This window comes from Lycorma delicatula, chromosome 8 (genome assembly GCF_047948215.1).
Source record: "Lycorma delicatula isolate Av1 chromosome 8, ASM4794821v1, whole genome shotgun sequence".
Taxonomy (NCBI): Eukaryota; Metazoa; Arthropoda; class Insecta; order Hemiptera; family Fulgoridae; genus Lycorma; species Lycorma delicatula.
Genome location: NC_134462.1, coordinates 33398840 through 33419594, shown reverse-complemented (window position 1 = coordinate 33419594; position 20755 = coordinate 33398840). Strand labels below are relative to the sequence as shown.

Below are 20755 nucleotides of genomic sequence, written 5' to 3'. Positions count from 1 at the left end.
TTTGCTTGAATAATTTGTAACAGTGCAAATTTGAAAGGATTATTTTTTGAAAGTTTTTTGTTAATTTTTGGATCTTTAGCTAGATTATTCAGGTAATGATCCTTTAATTTGATCAAAAATTAATTAGGAATTTTTTACTAATTTTAAACAAAGTGTAAATAATGAAACATTTTCTTTAATCATGGTAAATTAATATTTCACTTAAAACAAGTTAGTTGGTATTTACTTATCTTTTATTGTGCTTTAACAGGAACATATTGGTAACATGGCAAGAAATCTTAAAGCTCTTGTCACAAAGCATTCTTTTAGAGACAGATATAAAACTGCTCAATCGTACCTTCAAAAACTCAGGTTTCTTGTGGAAGATGTAAGTATGTTATTATATTATACTATATATATATATATATATATATATATATATATATCGTTATATCTTTTGTCTAAAAATTTAAAAAACCATAAAATTATCTTTCATCTAATAGTTACTGCAACTTTTCCCCAATAAATTGAACTTTATTTTTATTATTATGTCAGACATATTTTAACAAGGAAAGTAACATGAATGAAACAATTGATGAAAAATCTCAGGCCCAAGTTCCTGGGATTCAAACTTTAGGGGTTACTTGAAATATTTAAAGTTAATATTACACTGTTGAGTGTTAACTTTTGTGTAAGATTATGCCATAATTATAATAGAACCTAAAAACTCCACTGATTTGTGGTTCTTCCATTAATAATTTGCCACTTCTACCGTAGTTAACCATATGAATTCGATTGTTGTACATTGATAACATTAGAGTTTTAACATTTAACATTTAAGTTTATAAATATTTATAAAAACTATGAATTATTGTTTTGTAAAAACTCTGAATTAAATGCAGCAGTGATACATAAAAAACCCACTGGGTTGGTCTGGTGGTGAAATCGTCAACACAAATAAGCTGATTTAGAAGTCAAGAGTTCTAAGGTTCAAATCCTAGTAAAGGCAGTTTCTTTTATATTTGGATACTAGACCATGGATACTGGTTGTTCTTTGGTGGTTGGATTTCAATTAACCACTCAACTCAGGAATGATTGACCTGAGAATGTACAAGATTACATTTCATTTGCATTCATACATATCATCCTAATTCATCCTCTGAAGTAATACCTTATGGTGGTTCTGGAGGCTAAAACAGAAAAAAGAAAAAAAAATGATACATAAAAGTATTGTTAGGTTATTTTGATTAACCTACAGTAAATATCTGATGGTATTATTTGAGCACATTCAGCCTTTTATGTTAAGAGGCCCAAATTTTCCTACTACACACCTCAACAATAAACTTTTTCCTGCAAAATTTTATTGTGAGATGATTAATTTCTAAATTAAATCTTTTAATGCTAATTTTTTCAAACTATTTTAATCACTTTTTCATTCAGCTGTTAGTTATTAATTTATATTCTTTAATCTTGTTACAGCCACAACATTCTTTGCCAGATGTATTTTTATGGTTAATAAGCAGTGGTAAACGTACAGCTTATCAAAGAATACCAGCAAGAGACTTGATATATTCAATAGTTGATGAAGAATCTGGTCGTAACTGTGGAAAAGTTCACTCACTATTTTTAAAGGTAATCTAACAAGTTTTTTATTTTTATTTTTTTTTGTATCAGATTGTGACCTAGAGATTTTTACCACGTTAATATTTGATTCTGAGTAGTTTATTTTTATTCTTATAAAAATATAACAAAGTAAATGGTTAATTTTTGTTTGTATGTCTTAGTTACCTGGAAAAAAGAGTATGGGTCAAAGTGGTTGGGCAATACAAGCAAAATTACAAATATACATGTGGCTGGGTTTAGTAAAACATAAAAAGAATTTTGTTAATGGATTAACTAAAGGTTATGAAATATCACATGAAATCAGAAATGCTGAACGGCCACGTGCTTTACCACCATCTATCATTCATTACACCGAAAAATATGTAAGTACTAATTTCCATGTCTCTAACTTTAATTATCAAATTTAATTTTTTTACATAGTTTAAAAGTAATATAATGATACATGATTTAAATTTGTAAAATTATTTTTGTAATTATAGTGGATTAACTCATACAATAGAACAAATCATTACCAAACTTTTTTAATTCCCTGGCACATGTATAGCCCTTTTTTATAAAAGTTGTAGAAATAATTACTGTTAAATTACTTTAAAAAATAACAAAAATAGCCCAGAACAGAACTTTTTTGTATTAATAATAAAATTATTTGATAATTTTGTTTTTTTACTAGAACATGTTATTTTTTTTTAATTTTTGAATTTTTTGTTCAGTATTATATAAATACATATTTGTATTTTTGATGTCAACTAGTTCATTCACAACAAAATTAAGAAAATGAGAGAGCTAGAAAAGTTTTATTGATCATTGTTCATGAAAATGGTTTAAGTGTGGATGGTTTGCTTGGCATTTCTCCTGCCACCACCCAATTCGGTCGCCCTAAAGCATAAGACCGAATGTCTGTGCCACAAATGGCTACTGAGCCACAAAAAGGTTTAGCAACCAGTGTCCTAAATAGCTCCTAGAGCTTACCTAACAGCATGAGTGAACTAAGTGTGGTGCCATACACCACTGGCTTTTGTGTCCCAACTGCTCACTTGTCATATATTTACTAAAATGGGTAGGCACACCTTGTCAGCTACTAAAAATATATATGACATCCATAAATTAAAATTTACTTTGTCTAAACAGCAATTTACTGCTGTCGCTAAATGCCAGTAAGTACCTGTCCACCATATTAAAGCGCTTCTGGGAATGTCAATCCCAGAAACCCGTCAATTACCAGGACCATGTTCCACAGCAGGGGACCAAGAACGGAACCCTGCGGGCTTCCCCTGGTGACAGATTTTTCCACAGCTAGGTGCACATCTTTAAACAGAGCTGTACGATTAGACAAATAGTCACATACTACGGCCTGCAGGGCTACAGCAACATTGCAACTTTCCAACTCATAGAGGACAGAACACCAACACAAAGAAGGAAATGCTGCCTCATTGTCTATATTGGCAATTGTCTATTATTGGCAATTAAGTGTGGATGAATAATACTCCATTGGGAAGAAATGTAATTAGGGTATTAGTTAAGATAATCCCTGCTAAAGTATTAAATAAAGATTTTAAAGTTAGCACTAGGTATTTTAAAGAAATAAATGAAATAAAAACTATTTTTTATCTGTTAGTGGAGAAATATGAGTGTAAAAATTTTTCATTAACGACCAAATAATTATATTTCTGTTACTGAAACTGAAAATAGAGTAGTAATTTTATCAAAACTGACCCATAAATTCAATTTATACTTTCATAATTTAAAGTTGTGAGATCGTTATATTTCAGTACATTTAAATTATAAATTATAAATTTTGTCATTCAAATTTTTTGGTAACTCAAAATTTTAACATGAATCACCTCCCTCCCATCAATTCTGAATTTTTCAACTTTCTCTTTATATAAATAAATATATCTTAAACATGTTACATTGTTAAGTAAGACATTTAAAATCCTCTTTTTTTTTAGCCATTTCAGTTGAGAGCATACATGTATCAAGCAAGATCTTTAATTGGATCTGATGCATCTGGTTTATCTGATCCATTTGCCAGAGTTATTATGGGAGAATATTGTAGAACAACACAGGTAAAATTTTAACAATATTTTATCATTAAACTAGAGTCACAAGCTGTAATACTAAATTATTTATAATACAAAGTTTTCATGCTGGCTTTTAAACTTAATGTTTCATTTAATTTGAAATCACTGATTACTTTTTTAAAAGAAAATATATTGTAGAAAAAGTTTTTATTTCCTAATTTGAACAGATTTCAATATATTGTGGGTCCTGAATTTTAAAAAGGACATTTTTGAAAAATACTGATTGATTTCATTCTAGTATTTGGCTTCTAGACTATTAGATCATTTTTTTTTAGATATATCAATGTGATTTGTTACTGAGATCCTTCTTTGGAAGAACTGGCTCTAGAACAAAACTGGATGGAATCTACATAAAATCTTCAGTCCTGATCCAAAGTAAAAATTTACAAAAATGTTTTTACTGAAAAATAGTACTATGATTTTTATTAAACTTTAGGTACTTATTTAAATAACAATTACCTATTGATTGGTCCATAGGAGACTAGACTGATTAGTTTATAGTTCAGTTGAGTACTTTGATGTATTGTAGAATTCTGAGGATGCTTACATTAAGGAAGCCTGAGCTTGGTATTGGATAGTATACTATCAGATGAAAAAATAATTTTTTGCTGCAAATATTTCAGCTAGCCTACATAAAATCATTAATCAGTAATATAATAATGCAAACCTGCTCTTTTCATTCTTGGTAAAAATAACCCAGTTTCCCAAGGAATTATTCATACTTTGATGTCATATACTCGTACTATCTGAAAAGAGACTTGAAGTAATTCTTTGAATGGGTTTTTGTGTCATTTTATGGTTCCTCTGTGTTAGATTATCCCTTTCTGAATATCCACTAAATTTTACCCACCCTTGATTTCTTTTTCCCAAATTTTCTATGAATTTTGACTCAACACCTTCTCGATTGTTGCTAAGGATGTAGGTACCTCTAAAGTTTTGTATCGGTAGTATTTTACAGTTTAATAGTGCAGATCTGCCTATAGAATTCATTTGTTTGTAGCTTTTCCCATCTTAATGTTGCAAACATCCCTGGTTTTTCCTTTCTCTTTCTCTCTAATCTCCAATTTTCCCTCCGTGATTTTCTCCTGAAAACAATTTCTGTGTAGGATTTGTTCTAAGACATTACCTTCTTCACTCATCATCTCCAACAAAATTTTCCTCCTCTCTACATACTTAATACTTCCTCATCTGTCATTTTCTATCCATTTTGCTTTCTTCCTTCTTCCCCAGAACTGCATTTCAAAACTATCCAAGTTATCTGGGTTTTTCACTTCATTTTCTGTAAACATCTACAATTTATAGTCATTTGGTAAAATATTCTATGCAAAACAATTTGACAAACCTCTTCCTGAATTTAATTGAGATCCTTCTTGTTAACATTAATCTTCTCATTTTTGAAAGCTATTTTCTCTATATACCTTTTCTGTTTACTATTAGCCACTGATAAATGTCAACATCAGAGAAACCACATTAGTGACCATTGATTATTGCTTAAGACGTCTACCAGAACTTATTTCCTAAACAAAGCTTTGGTTGTTGCCATTTTATCCTTACTTCATGCCATTAAATTTTCTGGATGCTTCTCAATCAGAGATTCCAAATGTTCCAAGATTATTGAATTATAAATAAATAGAGTTTACTCTCTCACATATGAAATGACTGCTTTTTAAACATTTTTTTTTTTTTTTACTTTTTCTGGATATAATTCTCCAATCAGCTCTTTCAAATTATCAAAATATAATTTTTTTTTTCTTTATGCTATTTTAATATCTTGTTGGATTAATTAATGACTATATATTTATTATTTCATGTTTCAGGTTATTGATGAAACATTAAGTCCAACTTGGGATGAGTTATTGTTGTTTGATGAGTTACTTATTTATGGTACAAAGGATGAAATTAAGAAAGACCCACCTGTTATTATTATTGAAATATTTGATCAAGATAAAGTAGTAAGTACCTTTAGAAAGAGTAATAAAAAAATGCTAGTCTATAAAAGAATGTGATTCTATAAATCAGTAGAAGAATTTAGATTATAATACTTGATCTCCCATATCGGACAGAAAACTATAGTGGTTATGCATATAACACTCAACTGTTTTATTGTAATTTATTTATTTATTCTTAAAGGAACTACAGGCTTATACCAGATTACAGTCACTTGTTGATAAATGAATTATGTAGCATATGAAAAATGCCACCACTGAAAGGCAGAGATGCTACCACACCACCATCACGTGGTCGATTGAGTGGTATTACTAAAATAATTTTGTATCACCAATTTGGAAGTTATTATAACTAGCTGTATTTATAACTTTTTACATATTTATCTCATTTTGAAGGAATTGCCTTTTTGAATGTCATGGAAAGATCAGTTTTTTTTTTTTTTTTTACATTAGCTCATATCTGTCGATACTATGTTTTATTATTGAAGGGACGTAATATATTACACATTTCTTTTAATTTAATGTTTCAGAATTATAGTTTTACTTGTAGAATAATTACAAGTGTAATTAATTTTACGTATAATACATTACAAGTATGTTAGAATTTAGTATTTACAATGGTTTTAAATGTTCCATTTACAACCCCTTAATGTTTTTTTTTTTTCATTTGTTGTAATCTGTACTTAATGAACCTGTTTTGTCTTCTTTTATGTCTTCATTTCAGTTTCTTTGGTATATTATATAAATGTTTTTTCCATGATTAAATCCAAGTGCAGCATTATTGTTACTTCTGTTTTTTAAACACTAAATTTGTTCAAATAAAGTTTTTTGAATAAATTTTATGGTAGTTAATTTTGCATCCTGACAAGAGTGTAACACAAAGAAGGAGATACAAAAAAAAATCTCTAAAAAGGTTCAAGCCCCTGTTTAAAGCGTTTATTTTCTTTTATTTTTATACTTGATATTGAGAATAATGAAACCACCAAGACAGTATAGGATAAAGTATAATTATAAATGGAAATAAATATTTTCTTAAACATTTTTAATATTATATTAAATCATCATCAATTGATTGAAAATTAACACATCAAAATTTTGAAAATCTTGTTTTATTCATATTTATTGGAATAGTGATTTCAATATAAAATTTATTATTCTGACTTTCTGCTTTTATTAGTTATTTATTTATACTTTATGTGTTGGGGTTTGTTAATATCAATACTGAATATTTTAGTGTAGATTAATGGTTAATAAAATGATATATACTTGATACCTGATAAGCTTATGTATAAATTTATTTTGATACCTGTAAATATTTTTCTACATAAATATGTTTTTTATATGTAGGGCAAGTCTGAATTTATTGGTCGAGCTTTAGCTAAACCTCATGTTAAACTACTTGAAGAGCCATATGAAAAGCCTGATTTTCCTCCATGCCTTGAATGGTATGAAATACACCGGGGACCAGAACATGCTGGTGAATTATTGGCTACATTTGAACTGTTGCAGGTATGTTGAGCACACTTTTTTCTTTTTTTATTTGAAAGCTGAAATTTCTTTCTTTATTGTGGGGAGCAGTTTTAATTTTTTCCTTACGTTATTTGTAAATCTTAAATCTCTTTTACCAGTAATTTTCCGTAGGTCTGGCATTTGTATATCACATGCTTCTTTTATCAAAATACTGAAACAAAAAAATATATTATTTGTTTTAGCCATTGGATTTATTTGCATATAAGAATAACAACAATCATAATAATCCTCCGTTTATAAGCTGGGAAATTCTAATTATCACTAGTTCACAAATGTTATATTTTGATTTATAAGTATTTATGGATCAACAATAATAATTGTTTCTATTTACAATCAAAATGTGTAATTTTTCTGTAGGTAGTTTCTATGGTGTATTTTACATTATTATTGATTCATAGTGGATTATGTCACATTCCAATCACCATTCAGGGATGCGGCTAAAAAGTTTATTGTTTAGTGTATTTAAATATTTCCTTATGCTGCACAATTAAAAGGATAAGCCTTTCAGGATGTCTACACTTCTTTGTTCTGGGGTAGGTAATTTTCGAAGAAAACCAAAGTTTACTGCAGCATATTTTTAAACTGATTGTGAAAAATTGAAAATCAGTAATTGACAACCTCACTTTTTGGTAGGTGTTTGTCTTGTGCACATTTTTTTCCTTTTGATTAATTCATCCTCTCACATTTAGCTGTTTTTCTTATCTTTTATCCCTTCTTTGGTTTTGTACTGATTAAGCCAGATTTTCTCACTATGGATGCAGTAGAACTGTAGTATTAGTGATTTAATCAGATGAGATATATAATTTTTATGGATTTATCTGAAAAATATTGTTCTTGTCTGGTAGCTAAAGAATAAGAGCTTAATGTTTATGTTGCCTATTGGGTATATTAAATTGTGAATTTCATAGTTGAATTTTTAATTCTACCTATTTTACAATATGTCATTTAAATTTTTTTTTTTTTTTTTTTTTTTTTTGTCTTCAGTCACTTGACTGGTTTGATGCAGCTCTCCAAGATTCCCTATCTAGTGCTAGTCACATTTAAATATAAATGTGTTTTAGATTTACAAAGAAATATGTAATTTTATGTCTTTCGTACAATTAAAAATATAGAAATGTTGAATTGTGTATTGAATCATTTCCTACTTGTTCCTCCTGTTTTTCACACATAGTAGGATTGCAGAGGTGATAAATGAATTAAACTTGTGTTTTTTTAATACTTGATTTTGTTTTTTTTTTCTGTTGCATTAAGCTGTAGAAACTAGCATTTTGAAAATAAAATAGTGTTTACATTGATGAAATACAAGTAGGAACAAATTATGGACATAAATGATATGATAATATAAAGACAATTGGTTCTTAACCCTCAAATTTCTAAAATAAAAGCATCCCTCAGATTTAAATCAGACATTGTAAAAAACAGTTGGGAAGTCATTTAGCTTAATTGTATGCTTATACTAGTATCTGCAGTGAATGCATACGTCTCCATCAATCCCATTCTTATTCAGTAGAAAAATCCCAGTTGAAGTTTACAAAGTACTACCCAGATCTTCTCAGAATTAGTTACCTTAAAGTGATTGTTCTCCATCTCCTTCAAAAATGTTTTCTGCATGGATAGCTGAACCTATTGTTTTTCCCATGATTAGAAATACTCTGGAAGTTTCTCTTATTATGGTTATCACCTATAATTCAACTTACAATTTTTCAACATTCATTTGAATGCCTTTTTTTAATAGCCTCAAAACAATTTAAAGACTTCAATCTCGTCATCAAAATCAGGAAGACGCCATATGGGGAGAGATGTGGTGAGTGTTTGGGTTTGGGATGACTGTTATGATACCAAAAACCTTACACACAATAAGTATGTGAGTAAGTGCACTGTATTGGGTAGAATCAGTTTTGCAGCAGAAGCTCCAAAGTGACTACACTTCATTTACACTCATACATATCATCTTCTGAAGTAATACCTTCATCTTTTAGCCTCTGTTCACTTTTTAGCCTCTGGTGGTTCCAGATGCTAAAAATAAAAACGAAAATAAGCTAAAAAAGTGAACAGAATTTACTGACAAACACAGTATGATTAGCATATTCCAAATGTCATTCAATTGTTCTCCTTGATATGAATGAAGCCATTCTTACTGAATGGCTTCATTCACTTTAAACCTAAAGCATACTTGATTAGGTGTTCAAGTTTTAACTTATTTATTATATAAATCAGAGATGGATTTTAATAAAAGATATATAAATTTAAAATATTTACAAAAGTTCTGCAGAACCTGGCACCTTGATCCTGGCACCTTCAGATAAGCAACCATTGTCTTGTAATTGGCAAAAAGAAAAAATATATATACATATTTCTGCACATTAATATTAGTATGTTACATTAGTTACTTTCAAGTTGTGTATATTATTTTGGTTGTATCGTATTTTTCAGTTACCAAAAGCAACTGATAAAAGTGTATCAGTTGATCTTCCAGAATTGCCTCCTCCTAAAGAGATGATATATCCTTCATCACAACCTCCCCCACTGGAAGAAACATCAATGGCTCTTTTACCTGTGCCAAAGGGAATAAGACCTACTTTAGCTAAATACAGGTAACATTAAAATTATCTTTAGTTTGTTTAGCATTACTGCTATCAGCCATTATGGTAATCTATTGGAGCCATATTTTTTAAAATTATTGCTTTGATCATTGGCATTTTGTCCTTTCTTAACACTCTTTAATTTCCAGGATACTATTTTTTTAATTGCTCTAAATATATTACTGAACTATCAGTTTATGAGCAAGTTGCAATAAAATCTTTATTTTTTAGCATTTATAATTTAATTTAATAATTTCCTTAATTTTTGTTACTAATACATTTTTGAACTTTTTTAAATTGGCAATTAGATCAATTAAATGTGATTACTGATTCATATTTTATAATTTTAGCTCCTGCTAAACAAAAGATCAATTAACAGTGTATTTTTATGTAAAAATTGTTGCCTGTCTAAAACACAGACAACCTCTAAATCATTTCAGTTTTTTTTTTTTCTAGACCAATTGTTTTAATGTAAGTTTCTTTGATACTAGCAATGATTTCTGTATTATTACATTTTAACAAAGAATATGTTTTAAATTTTAACCATTTAAAAGAACCACTGCCGTTATGTAAATATAAATCTATATTACTGTTTATTTTTTTTATTTTAATTGTTTAGTATAAAATAATTTTTATGTTTTTTTTAGGATTGAAGTGTTGTTTTGGGGTCTACGAGATTTAAAACGAGTTCATCTGATGACAGTTGACAAACCACGAGTTGATATTGAATGTGCTGGTCATATTCTTTATTCATCTGTTATACAAAATGCTAAAAAAAATCCTAATTTTGCAACACCTGTAAAATTCCTTGAATTGGTAAAAATAAAAATTTAGTATTATTTAATAGTAATTATTTAAAATGCATTAAGATCATAAAAGTTCATAATTTTATACAAAAGAATACAAAATATTTATTCAAGCCATTCTTTTTTTAGTTTGTAATCGCTTTACATTATTTTTATTACTTTTCTCATCTTTCTAGCTATTAGTTTTATTTTAAATATATCAAAGAATTAAAAGCTACCTTTTTATTCTTACTCTCAACAGAACTGAACAGTTACATTCTGCTACAAGTTTCCTTATAATTTGTATGTATTAATTTAAAATATTTTCATCAAGTGATAGGTCATTTCTATGAAAACATTTTCAGCTCATACATTTTTTTAATTTCTTTTGGTTCTTTTCACTGTTTCTAATCTTCTTTAAAATTGGATTATTATAATGAAATGGATAATCTGTTGTTGTTTCAAGGGGAAGGAAGTTAACTTATGGTAGAAGTTGTAATTAACTTTAAAATCATGTTTTCCTCCTTAACTATCTTCTTAGTGTATTTTTTCTCAGATTATATTAGATATTTCAAATTATATTTATGGTCATTACAGTTATAACATAAAACAAGTTATAATTTTTATTTTATTATTAAATCCACAATTTCTTTTCTTCTACAGGTTTATAATGAAAAAAATTGTTAACTATAATTTCATTCCTTTCACCAGTTTCACCTATTTTCCTTTCACATAATATTAAATCAAAAACCAAATAAATTACTCCACTACAAAGAAAAAATAAGAATTAAAAAAAAAATTTAACAATTCGGTTACTTTTTTGTACAGAAAAAAATTAGTTAATATAATATAAACAAAAAAGAAAAAAAAATGTATAAAAATTGTAAAATCATACAATATGTTATTTCGTTACTGAAAAAAAAAAAATTAATCCTACATTCCTTTTCTTGTTTTAATTATGATTCAAGTCTCTTGTATTTTGAATTTCTTTAAACAGATGTCTTTATTATTGTAGGCATCCATATTTAACTAAAACTAAAAAATTATATTATATCAAATAAAAAGATAAATACAACTTTGAAAAGTAAAAAAAAAGGAAAGTAATATTAATCAGTTCTTCAAATTCTGATTTTTTGAAGATATAATCAAACATTAACAAGTTATTTTGTATTTAATTTGAAGATAATTTCAGAAAGTCAAAAGTTAGGAAAAAGTTGAATATATTATTTTTTTTTAATTTAATTTTTAAAAATTATCATTCAAATTTTCATATTTGTAATATGATAATTTATTATAATAAACCATACTATAAAATAGACAGAGTAAGATAAAAATGACACAACATACAGGATTGTAGTTTCATAATGAATTTTCTTATATTTCAGGAATTACCAGAACAGGAATTGTACAGGCCTCCTTTGACAGTAAGATGTGTTGATTGCAGAAGTTTTGGTAGATTTACTCTTGTTGGAACACATATGATTAATTCCATACATAAATATATGTTCACACCATTAACTAAACGAGATAGAGAGGCTGAGGAACGAAAACGATCATTGCAACAATTACAAAGTAATAAAATTATAATTATATTTTATTAGTATACCAATTTTTTCATTAAAATCTTTAATGTTTACAAACAAAATGTAGGATATTTATAAATTTGTTGTACTTAATTATTTACAAAGTAAATCCTTACTGATTCCAATAAATTGTTGAGGTTAATGCATAAATATTTCCAGTTATTCAATGTGGTTCCTTACATAACACCATACATCGCTCTATCTCTCAGATTCAAAATCCTAAAATCATATCTGCACACATGATTACAACCAGTTGTATTATCCAAACTAGCATATGATCTAGACTTGCAGGAAAAGACAGAACAAAAATTATCTTAAAGTGAAAAATTTTGGCCAATTCTTTGCACAGCTCAGACTTCAGATGAAACGACGTAACACTTTTTTATGGAGTAGAAAAACCATCTCCTGGTAGATTAATGATATGTTTAAGAGGGCACATGAGAAATTTTTGATCAATAATCAAGAAATTCTTTTTAAAGCTTAGTAAATTCAATAAGATTCATAATGGCAATGGTGAAAAATAAATAAAGGTATATTGTAAAATTATTGCTGCTTAATAAAAAGATTAGATTGTAAATCCTTTAAAATATTTTCTTGTCTTTTTACCTTTAGTTTTTAAATATTCTTGTACTTATGTAAATCTCTGTAAGAAAGGTATTATAGACCATATTCAGGGTAATTTTTGTAGTTTGTGATATAATTTACTTCAGTTCTGCATTTGAATTATGAGACAGTTAAACTTATCTTTTTGGAAAAGTTTTAACTGTCTTTGGAAAAAATTGACTGAATCCTAAAAAGGATAATAAAATAAACATTGTCTAATAAACATTGGATGTTAACTATAAGGGTCATTCAATAATTAAAAACACAAATTGGTCTGGTGCTAAAATAGTTATTTAATCAATTTGATATTTTTTTAACATAATCTCCAGCAACATTAATATGCTTGTCACATCTTTGAATCAGTTTGTTTATGCCTGTTCCAAAGAAATCTTTGTCTTCATGTTGAAGCCAATTTATTGCTTATGGCGTCATTGTCATTAAACTTCTTACCACTTAGCACTTCCTCAAGTGGACCAAACAGGTGGAAATACAATGGAGCAAATCAGGACTGTATGGGAAGTGAAGTAGTACTTCTTGATTAGTTTTTTGATAGGTTTTATGAGCTGTGTAAGGCCAGGTGTTATTGCGAAGCAGAATGATGCTTTTGTTCTGAATGCCTTTGTTCTGAATGATACAGGGCCTTTTTTTTTATCTGTATCTGTATCTACTAGCTTTGTTGATAAGCATGTCACAATAACATGAACTGTTTATTGTTCACTATCTTCTAGAAAATTAATAAAGACCGGGGGCCTTTTTAAAGACTGGGGGCCAAAAGATTGCCATCATGATTTTTCATGCTGATGGTTGGGTTCAGAATTTTTCCTTGATAGAGGAACTTGTGTGCTTCCACTCTTCGCTCTGTCTTTTTGATTCCAGTTCATAATGATTAGTCCATATCTCATCACATATTAGAATACTGTGCAAAAACGTATCACCTTCCTGCTAATAATGTTGTTTCAGTTCTGCTGAAACACATATGACATCTTTTCTCTTATGGTAATCTGTCAGCTCTCTTAGAACCCATTTTGCACTTATTTAACGGTACTTGAGGTTGTTGATGATAGTGTTATGAACTGCATCAAAACTTGCTTGTAATTTTTCAGTTATAATTTCAGCTGTATTTGTAACTGTCAATCTTCTTAAATGAGAGAATCTACGTGAGTTTCAACCTGTGGAGTTAAAACTTCAATTGGACATCCAGAACTGTGATCATCAGTCACTAAAGTTCAACCATTCTTAAATCTTTCTACCTACTTGTAAAAATTTCTGTTGTTCATACAAATTTGTCTGTATTGATTGATCATATGAGAGTATATTATGTAACTGGTTTTTCAGTTTCAGAAAGCAAAAAATGGATGACTGCATACTGTTCAACTAAGTCCAAGCTTCAAGTTGATTTGACATTATAAACAAAATAATTTTACTCAAACAGCTGATCAGAAGTCACCACAGGGTTACCAACTTACTGTTATGAAATATCATAACCGTATTACCAACTGTTTTGTCTCCACAGTTATTTTTGTCTTTTATTATTGAATGACTCTTGTATATATACAGTTGACACCCACTTATCTAGTTAACAAAGACAAAGGAGTATGATAGCATGGAATTTCCATGTACCTGTAGCTTTTGAAAGAGATTATTTCTTTTATTATGTAGCATCATAATTATTATTTTTTACATTAAAAAATATTCGTGTTGGTAATGTTTAAATACCTAGCTTACTAATATATAGTTTATGTCTTATACACAGATTCATCAGAACCAAAAGATCCTGGAGGAATGACATCACCACAGAATCAAAATATTTATAACAATACTAATATTGGTAATCATGTTTCAAACACAATGCAACTTAATAATAGTATGGCTAATAAGGAGAACATGCCTCTTTTAAATAAAGATTCAAATATTACAATAAATTATGTAAGTTACAATTAATAATATTACTAATTAATAATTTGGGATGTAGTTTAACAGAAACATTTTCTTCACAACTTTAATTACAACTTTCTTATTGTAAGTTGTGTTCTTTTTTCTTCTTATGGAATTTGTACTTTAAAAAATCAATGTTTATTTGTACATTTTCTTTAAATTAATTCATTATCGTTCATTCTACACTGGACTGAAACAAATAGCTTGTTTATTCAATTTATCTTTCATATGTTTATTTTTTTGTGCATACTGCAAGATTGGTTGAACAAATTTTGATGAAACTTGCAAGGAGAATTTATTATAACTCTGATTGAAATCTGAGCAATGTCCTACCTTAAAATATCCACTGGAAATTTCATTCCTTCTTGAAAAAAAATCTTTTTGTATTTTATCAATTAGAACATCTTCATGGTAGTTTGGCTCAACAGTTAACAATTCAGTTAGATCTACTTTTCTAGTACATAAAAAGGTCCTGTAGTTATCCTTTCCTCAGTTTATGGAATTGTTTCCATGCCATGAGTCGATTTCTCCCTTACTAAATCCATACCCCTTTTTTATTATCCTTGTTATCTTCTTTTCTTATTTGGGATCTGTAAGTGTAGGCAAACCATGTGTGGATTCACACTGAAAAACTGTGAGCTGTTGAAGTGGGGCATCATGTGATCAGGTCAGAAGGCAGTGGCCTGGCAAACCTGAACAGGGAATATGTTTTCTGTTTAGCGAATTTAAAATCAGCTTAATGAGTGAAACACTATGCAAAGCTGGACCGCCTAAACCTAAAGAACAAACAAATTGTTATCTTGGAATGTTTTATATTAAAAATAAATAAACTAAATATTAAAATCATAGAATACATCACACTTTTTTGTAAGAACATTTTTTTTTTTTTAATTTTGAGCATGGCTTTTACTCCATTTTAGTATTCTGAGCAATGATATTCATCTTATTTACATACTCAAGATGGATTTTAGAAAAAATTTCAAAAAATGAAAGGAAGTAATTTATAAAAAGTAACCAAAAAACTTTGTAACTATTATTAAACTGTTGTGGGGAGCCTGGTTCTTGGTTATAGAAAAGATGTATTAAAAAAAGTAAATAGGTGCTTATATAAAATTATATTTATTACCATTTATGAATTTCCTTTTCAAAATGAAAATTTCTTATATGAGTTGTGCAGATAATTTTTTTATAAAACTTAAATTTGATTTTACCTTATCTTTGGGAGGTTTTTAGAAATGTTCTGATAAGAAAATATACATCAGATTTATGGGAAAAAAAAAATTTTTTTTTGATGTGGTAATGTTTTAAATAAAAGAATAATTTTCATTATTTAATAATTATTAAAATGCTATTATTATAATGTCAGTAGTGGTTGAAGGTTATCCTGTGAGATTTACCTAATATCAAGTATCAGTTATAAATGATTACTAATGGTTTATAGTGTTTATTCGGCTCATTAAAGAATATGCTGGCCAATATCTATGTACATTACTTTTTTTTTCGGTAATGTATTTTGTAATATTTTTATATTAGGTTTTAAAATATGTTGTTAATCTTAATGTATAGGTATTTTTATTAATTAACTTTCAGTTGTAACAACTTTCTAGTAATAAAGCTGTGATGCATTTTAATAATATGAGTTACGTGAAATGTTTACAAGCTTCATCAAAAAATACAAAAATTTTATTTATTAATTACGGAAGGCCTTTTTGATTAACTTTTAAATTTCTTAATTATCTCTTTTTTTATTTTAGGGTTCAAATATTTTTTGGAATAAGAAAGATATTAAGACAGAAGTGAATAAAAAGAGAAAACAAAGCATTGATATTGAAATAGATGAAGAGGATGAACATAATGATTGGTGGACCAAATATTTTGCCTCAGTTGAAGCTATGATTGAAGTAAGTACTTTAATTAAATTACAGTCAACATAGTTTTAACATAGCTGGCAAATGCATTTCTTTGTTTTATATATATATATATTTTTTTTAATTAAATTTATATTTCCAAATAAAAAATACGTAAATAATAGTGACTACAGACTTTGTTTGTAAAATCCTGAAAAGTATACAATATTAACTTTCTGGTCTTACCTGGATTACCCCACTTTCAAAATATTTCATCATTTGAGACTGGAATCTTCACAAAATAGAACAAATTTAGTGATTGCTTAGCACTATGTGGAATGGAAACTTTCAATTTCTCTTAAATCAGAAACGTGGAAAGTACAGACATGTTTTTTTATGTTATTCTGAATTTACATTTGTGGTCAAGCTTTCTCTTAATCTTAGGGTTAATACCAAAAGTTTTTATGTATTTTTTTCTGATTATCATTGAAATAAAAAATTCTTACATTCAATTTATAGAAAATATTAGTAAGAAATTTTATTTCAGTGACCTCACTTTATAACTCCCTTGAATTCATCATTAAATATTCTTTAAGCTGAATAATAATTTCTACCTTATGACCTTTAATATTAAAAAAATGGAAGAATTAATACTTGATCAGTTAGTAAAAACCCGTAACAGTTTTGGGATTGCTACAAAAGCTCTGACTTTATAGTTTTACTAAGTAACCACTGAATGCATAAAATTTTATAATCCAACCACGTAAATAGTTAGAAATGTGAAAATCTTATTTTGAGGAATTGAACATGTTTAAATCTTCTTAGGTTCATGATTAGATACTAGTTGCTAATCTAGGTGGATAATAAATAAATTAAATCAAAATTTCCTTTTTCTGTTTCCAGATGTTTAGAAAGAGAGAAAATTTTCATATTTCAGGTTACCTCTATTATTTATTCCCTTCAAAGGTTAAGAATGTGTAAAAAGATTTTTAGTTAGGTGCTAAGTATAACCGTGTTGGAGAAGTTCTATTTCCAAGTTCAGGAAATCGTATAATTAATGAGAGACTGATGATAGTTTATTTTTATAACAGGGAATATGAGTGGATAAATAGTATAATTTCAAAAAATAATTTGGAACACTAAAATAATTTTTAAAAAGATCCTACAAATATATGTCTAAGAATTTTTGTTTGTGAAATGTATTCAAATATTTTTTATCTCAATTTAAATTAATCTGTTTATGTTAGTGTTACCTGAAAATCTTTGAAAATAATCATCAATATGTTATGTTCTATGTTCTCCTCTACTAGTGCTAACACTGCAAATTACAATATTTCCTACCTTAATACCTAATGTAATGAAATACTAAGTAATATTAAGATCTACACCTAATATCACCTGTTACATCTAGAATGAATTTAATGATTATCTCAAAATCCATTATATTTTTGTCCATAACGGTCAGCAATGAAAATTATTTAAAACTACAAGTTTTTAAAATAATACATCAAATTAAAGTTTCTAATTACAAAGTTTGTAATAAATAATTCAAAATTTTACAACCATCTTCAGTGACTGTTGCTGCTATTTTATTCTTCTATTGGCCAATGTAATTAACTCAGCTTCAAATAATGGGCAGGCAGGAGCAGGTGTCATAATGAACAAAAAGATAGGGAAGAGAGTAGAGTATTTCAAAACGCATAGTGATAGAATCATTGTAATAAGGATAAAATCAAAACCTAAACCGACAACGATTGTTAACGTCTATATGCCTACAAGCGCCCATGATAATGACGAGGTAAAGTGTGTATATGAAGAGATTGATGAAGCAATTAAACACCTAAAAGGAGATGAAAATTTAATAATAGTTGGAGATTGGAATGCAAGCATTAGAAAAGGCAAGGAAGGAAATATAGTGGGTGAATACGGGCTGGGCAAAAGGAATGGAAGAGGGGACCGACTTATAGAGTTTTGCACGAAGTATAATTTAGTAATTGCCAACACCCAATTTAAAAATCATAATAGAAGAATATACACTTGGAAAAAGCCAGGCGATACTGCAAGGTATCAGATAGATTATATCATGGTTAAGCAAAGATTTAGAAATCAACTCGTTGACTGCAAAACTTACCCTGGAGCAGACATTGATAGCGACCATAATTTGGTGATAATGAAATGTAGATTGGGGTTTAAAAACCTGAAGAAAAGGTGTCAGATGAGTCGGTGGAATTTAGAGAAGCTTGAGAAAGAGGAGGTAAAGAAGATTTTGAGGAGGACATCGCAAGAGGTCTGAGTAAAAAAGATAAGGTAGAAAATGTAGAAGAAGAATGGGAGAATGTTAAAAAGGAAATTCTTAAATCAGCAGAAGCAAACTTAGGCGGAATAAAGAGAACTGGTAGAAAACCTTGGGTTTCAGACATTATATTGCAGCTGATGGATGAACGTAGAAAATATAAGAATGCTAGGATGAAGAAAGTAAAAGGAACTATCGGCAATTAAGAAATGCTATAAACAGGAAGTGCAAACTGGCAAAAGAAGAATGGATTAAAGAAAAGTGTTCAGAAGTGGAAAGAGAAATGAACATTGGTAAAATAGACGGAGCATACAGGAAAGTTAAGGAAAATTTTGGGGTACATAAATTAAAATCTAATAATGTGTTACACAAAGATGGTACACCAATATATAATACGAAAGGTAAAGTCGATAGATGGGTGGAATATATTGAAGAGTTATATGGAGGAAATGAATTAGAAAATGGTGTTATAGAGGAAGAAGAGGAAGTTGAGGAGGATGAAATGGGAGAAACAATACTGAGATCTGAATTTAAGAGATCATTAAAAGATTTAAATGGCAGAAAGGCTCCTGGAATATACGGAATACCTGTAGAATTACTGCGCAGTGCAGGTGAGGAAGCGATTGATAGATTATACAAACTGGTGTGTAATATTTATGAAAAAGGGGAATTTCCGTCAGACTTCAAAAAAAGTGTTATAGTCATGATACCAAAGAAAGCAGGGGCAGATAAATGTGAAGAATACAGAACAGTTAGTTTAACTAGTTATGCATAAAAAATCTTAACTAGAATTCTATACAGAAGAATTGAGAGGAGAGTGGAGGAAGTGTTAGGAGAAGACCAATTTGGTTTCAGGAAAAGTATAGGGACAAGGGAAGCAATTTTAGGCCTCAGATTAATAGTAGAAGGAAGATTAAAGAAAAACAAACCAACATACTTGGCGTTTATAGACCTAGAAAAGGCTTTCAATAACATAGACTGGAATAAAATGTTCAGCATTTTAAAAAAATTAGGGTTCAAATACAGAGATAGAAGAACAATTACTAACATGTACAGGAACCAAACAGCAACAATAACAATTGAAGAACATAAGAAAGAAGCCCTAATAAGAAAGGGAGTCCGACAAGGTTGTTCCCTATCTCCGTTACTTTTTAATCTTTACATGGAACTAGCAGTTAATGATGTTAAAGAACAATTTAGATTCGAAGTAACAGTACAAGGTGAAAAGATAAAGATGCTACGATTTGCTGATGATATAGTAATTCTAGCCGAGAGTAAAAAGGATTTAGAAGAAACAATGAACGGCATAGATGAAGTCCTACGCAAGAACTATCGCATGAAAATAAACAAGAACAAAACAAAAGTAATGAAATGTAGTAGAAATAACAAAGATGGACCACTGAATGTGAAAATAGGAGGAGAAAAGATTATGGAGGTAGAAGAATTTTGTTATTTGGGAAGTAGAATTACTAAAGATGGACGAAGCAGGAGCGATATAAAATGCTGAATAGCACAAGCGAAACGAGCCTTCAGTAAGAAATATAATTTGTTTACATCAAAAATTAATTTAAATGTCAGGAAAAGATTTTTGAAAGTGTATGTTTGGAGTGTCGCTTTATGTGGAAGTGAAACTTGGACGATCGGAGTATCTGAGAAGAAAAGATTAGAAGCTTTTGAAATGTGGTGCTATAGGAGAATGTTAAAAATCAGATGGGTGGATAAAGTGACAAATGAAGAGGTATTGCGGCAAATAGATGAAGAAAGAAGCATTTGGAAAAATATAGTTAAAAGAAGAAACAGCCTTATAGGCCACATACTAAGGCATCCTGGAATAGTCGCTTTAATATTGGAAGGACAGGTAGAAGGGAAAAATTGTGTAGGCTGGCCACGTTTGGAGTATGTAAAACAAATTGTTGGTGATGTAGGATGTAGAGGGTATACTGAAATGAAACGACTAGCACTAGATAG

At 28.8% G+C, this 20755-nt stretch overlaps 1 protein-coding gene across 1 annotated transcript in view; it reads left to right on the top strand.

The window, feature by feature from the left end:
• The window catches only part of LOC142329196 (otoferlin-like), a 467391-nt gene that overhangs the window by 427240 nt on the left and 19396 nt on the right, over positions 1–20755 (top strand). Inside the window, exons 16-26 of the mRNA XM_075373594.1 lie at positions 251–367; positions 1459–1611; positions 1764–1964; positions 3552–3668; positions 5501–5635; positions 6977–7138; positions 9593–9753; positions 10389–10557; positions 11912–12098; positions 14466–14638; positions 16402–16548. Of these exons, the coding sequence (XP_075229709.1) occupies positions 251–367; positions 1459–1611; positions 1764–1964; positions 3552–3668; positions 5501–5635; positions 6977–7138; positions 9593–9753; positions 10389–10557; positions 11912–12098; positions 14466–14638; positions 16402–16548 (1722 nt within the window). The remainder of the gene's footprint in view (positions 1–250; positions 368–1458; positions 1612–1763; positions 1965–3551; positions 3669–5500; positions 5636–6976; positions 7139–9592; positions 9754–10388; positions 10558–11911; positions 12099–14465; positions 14639–16401; positions 16549–20755) is intronic.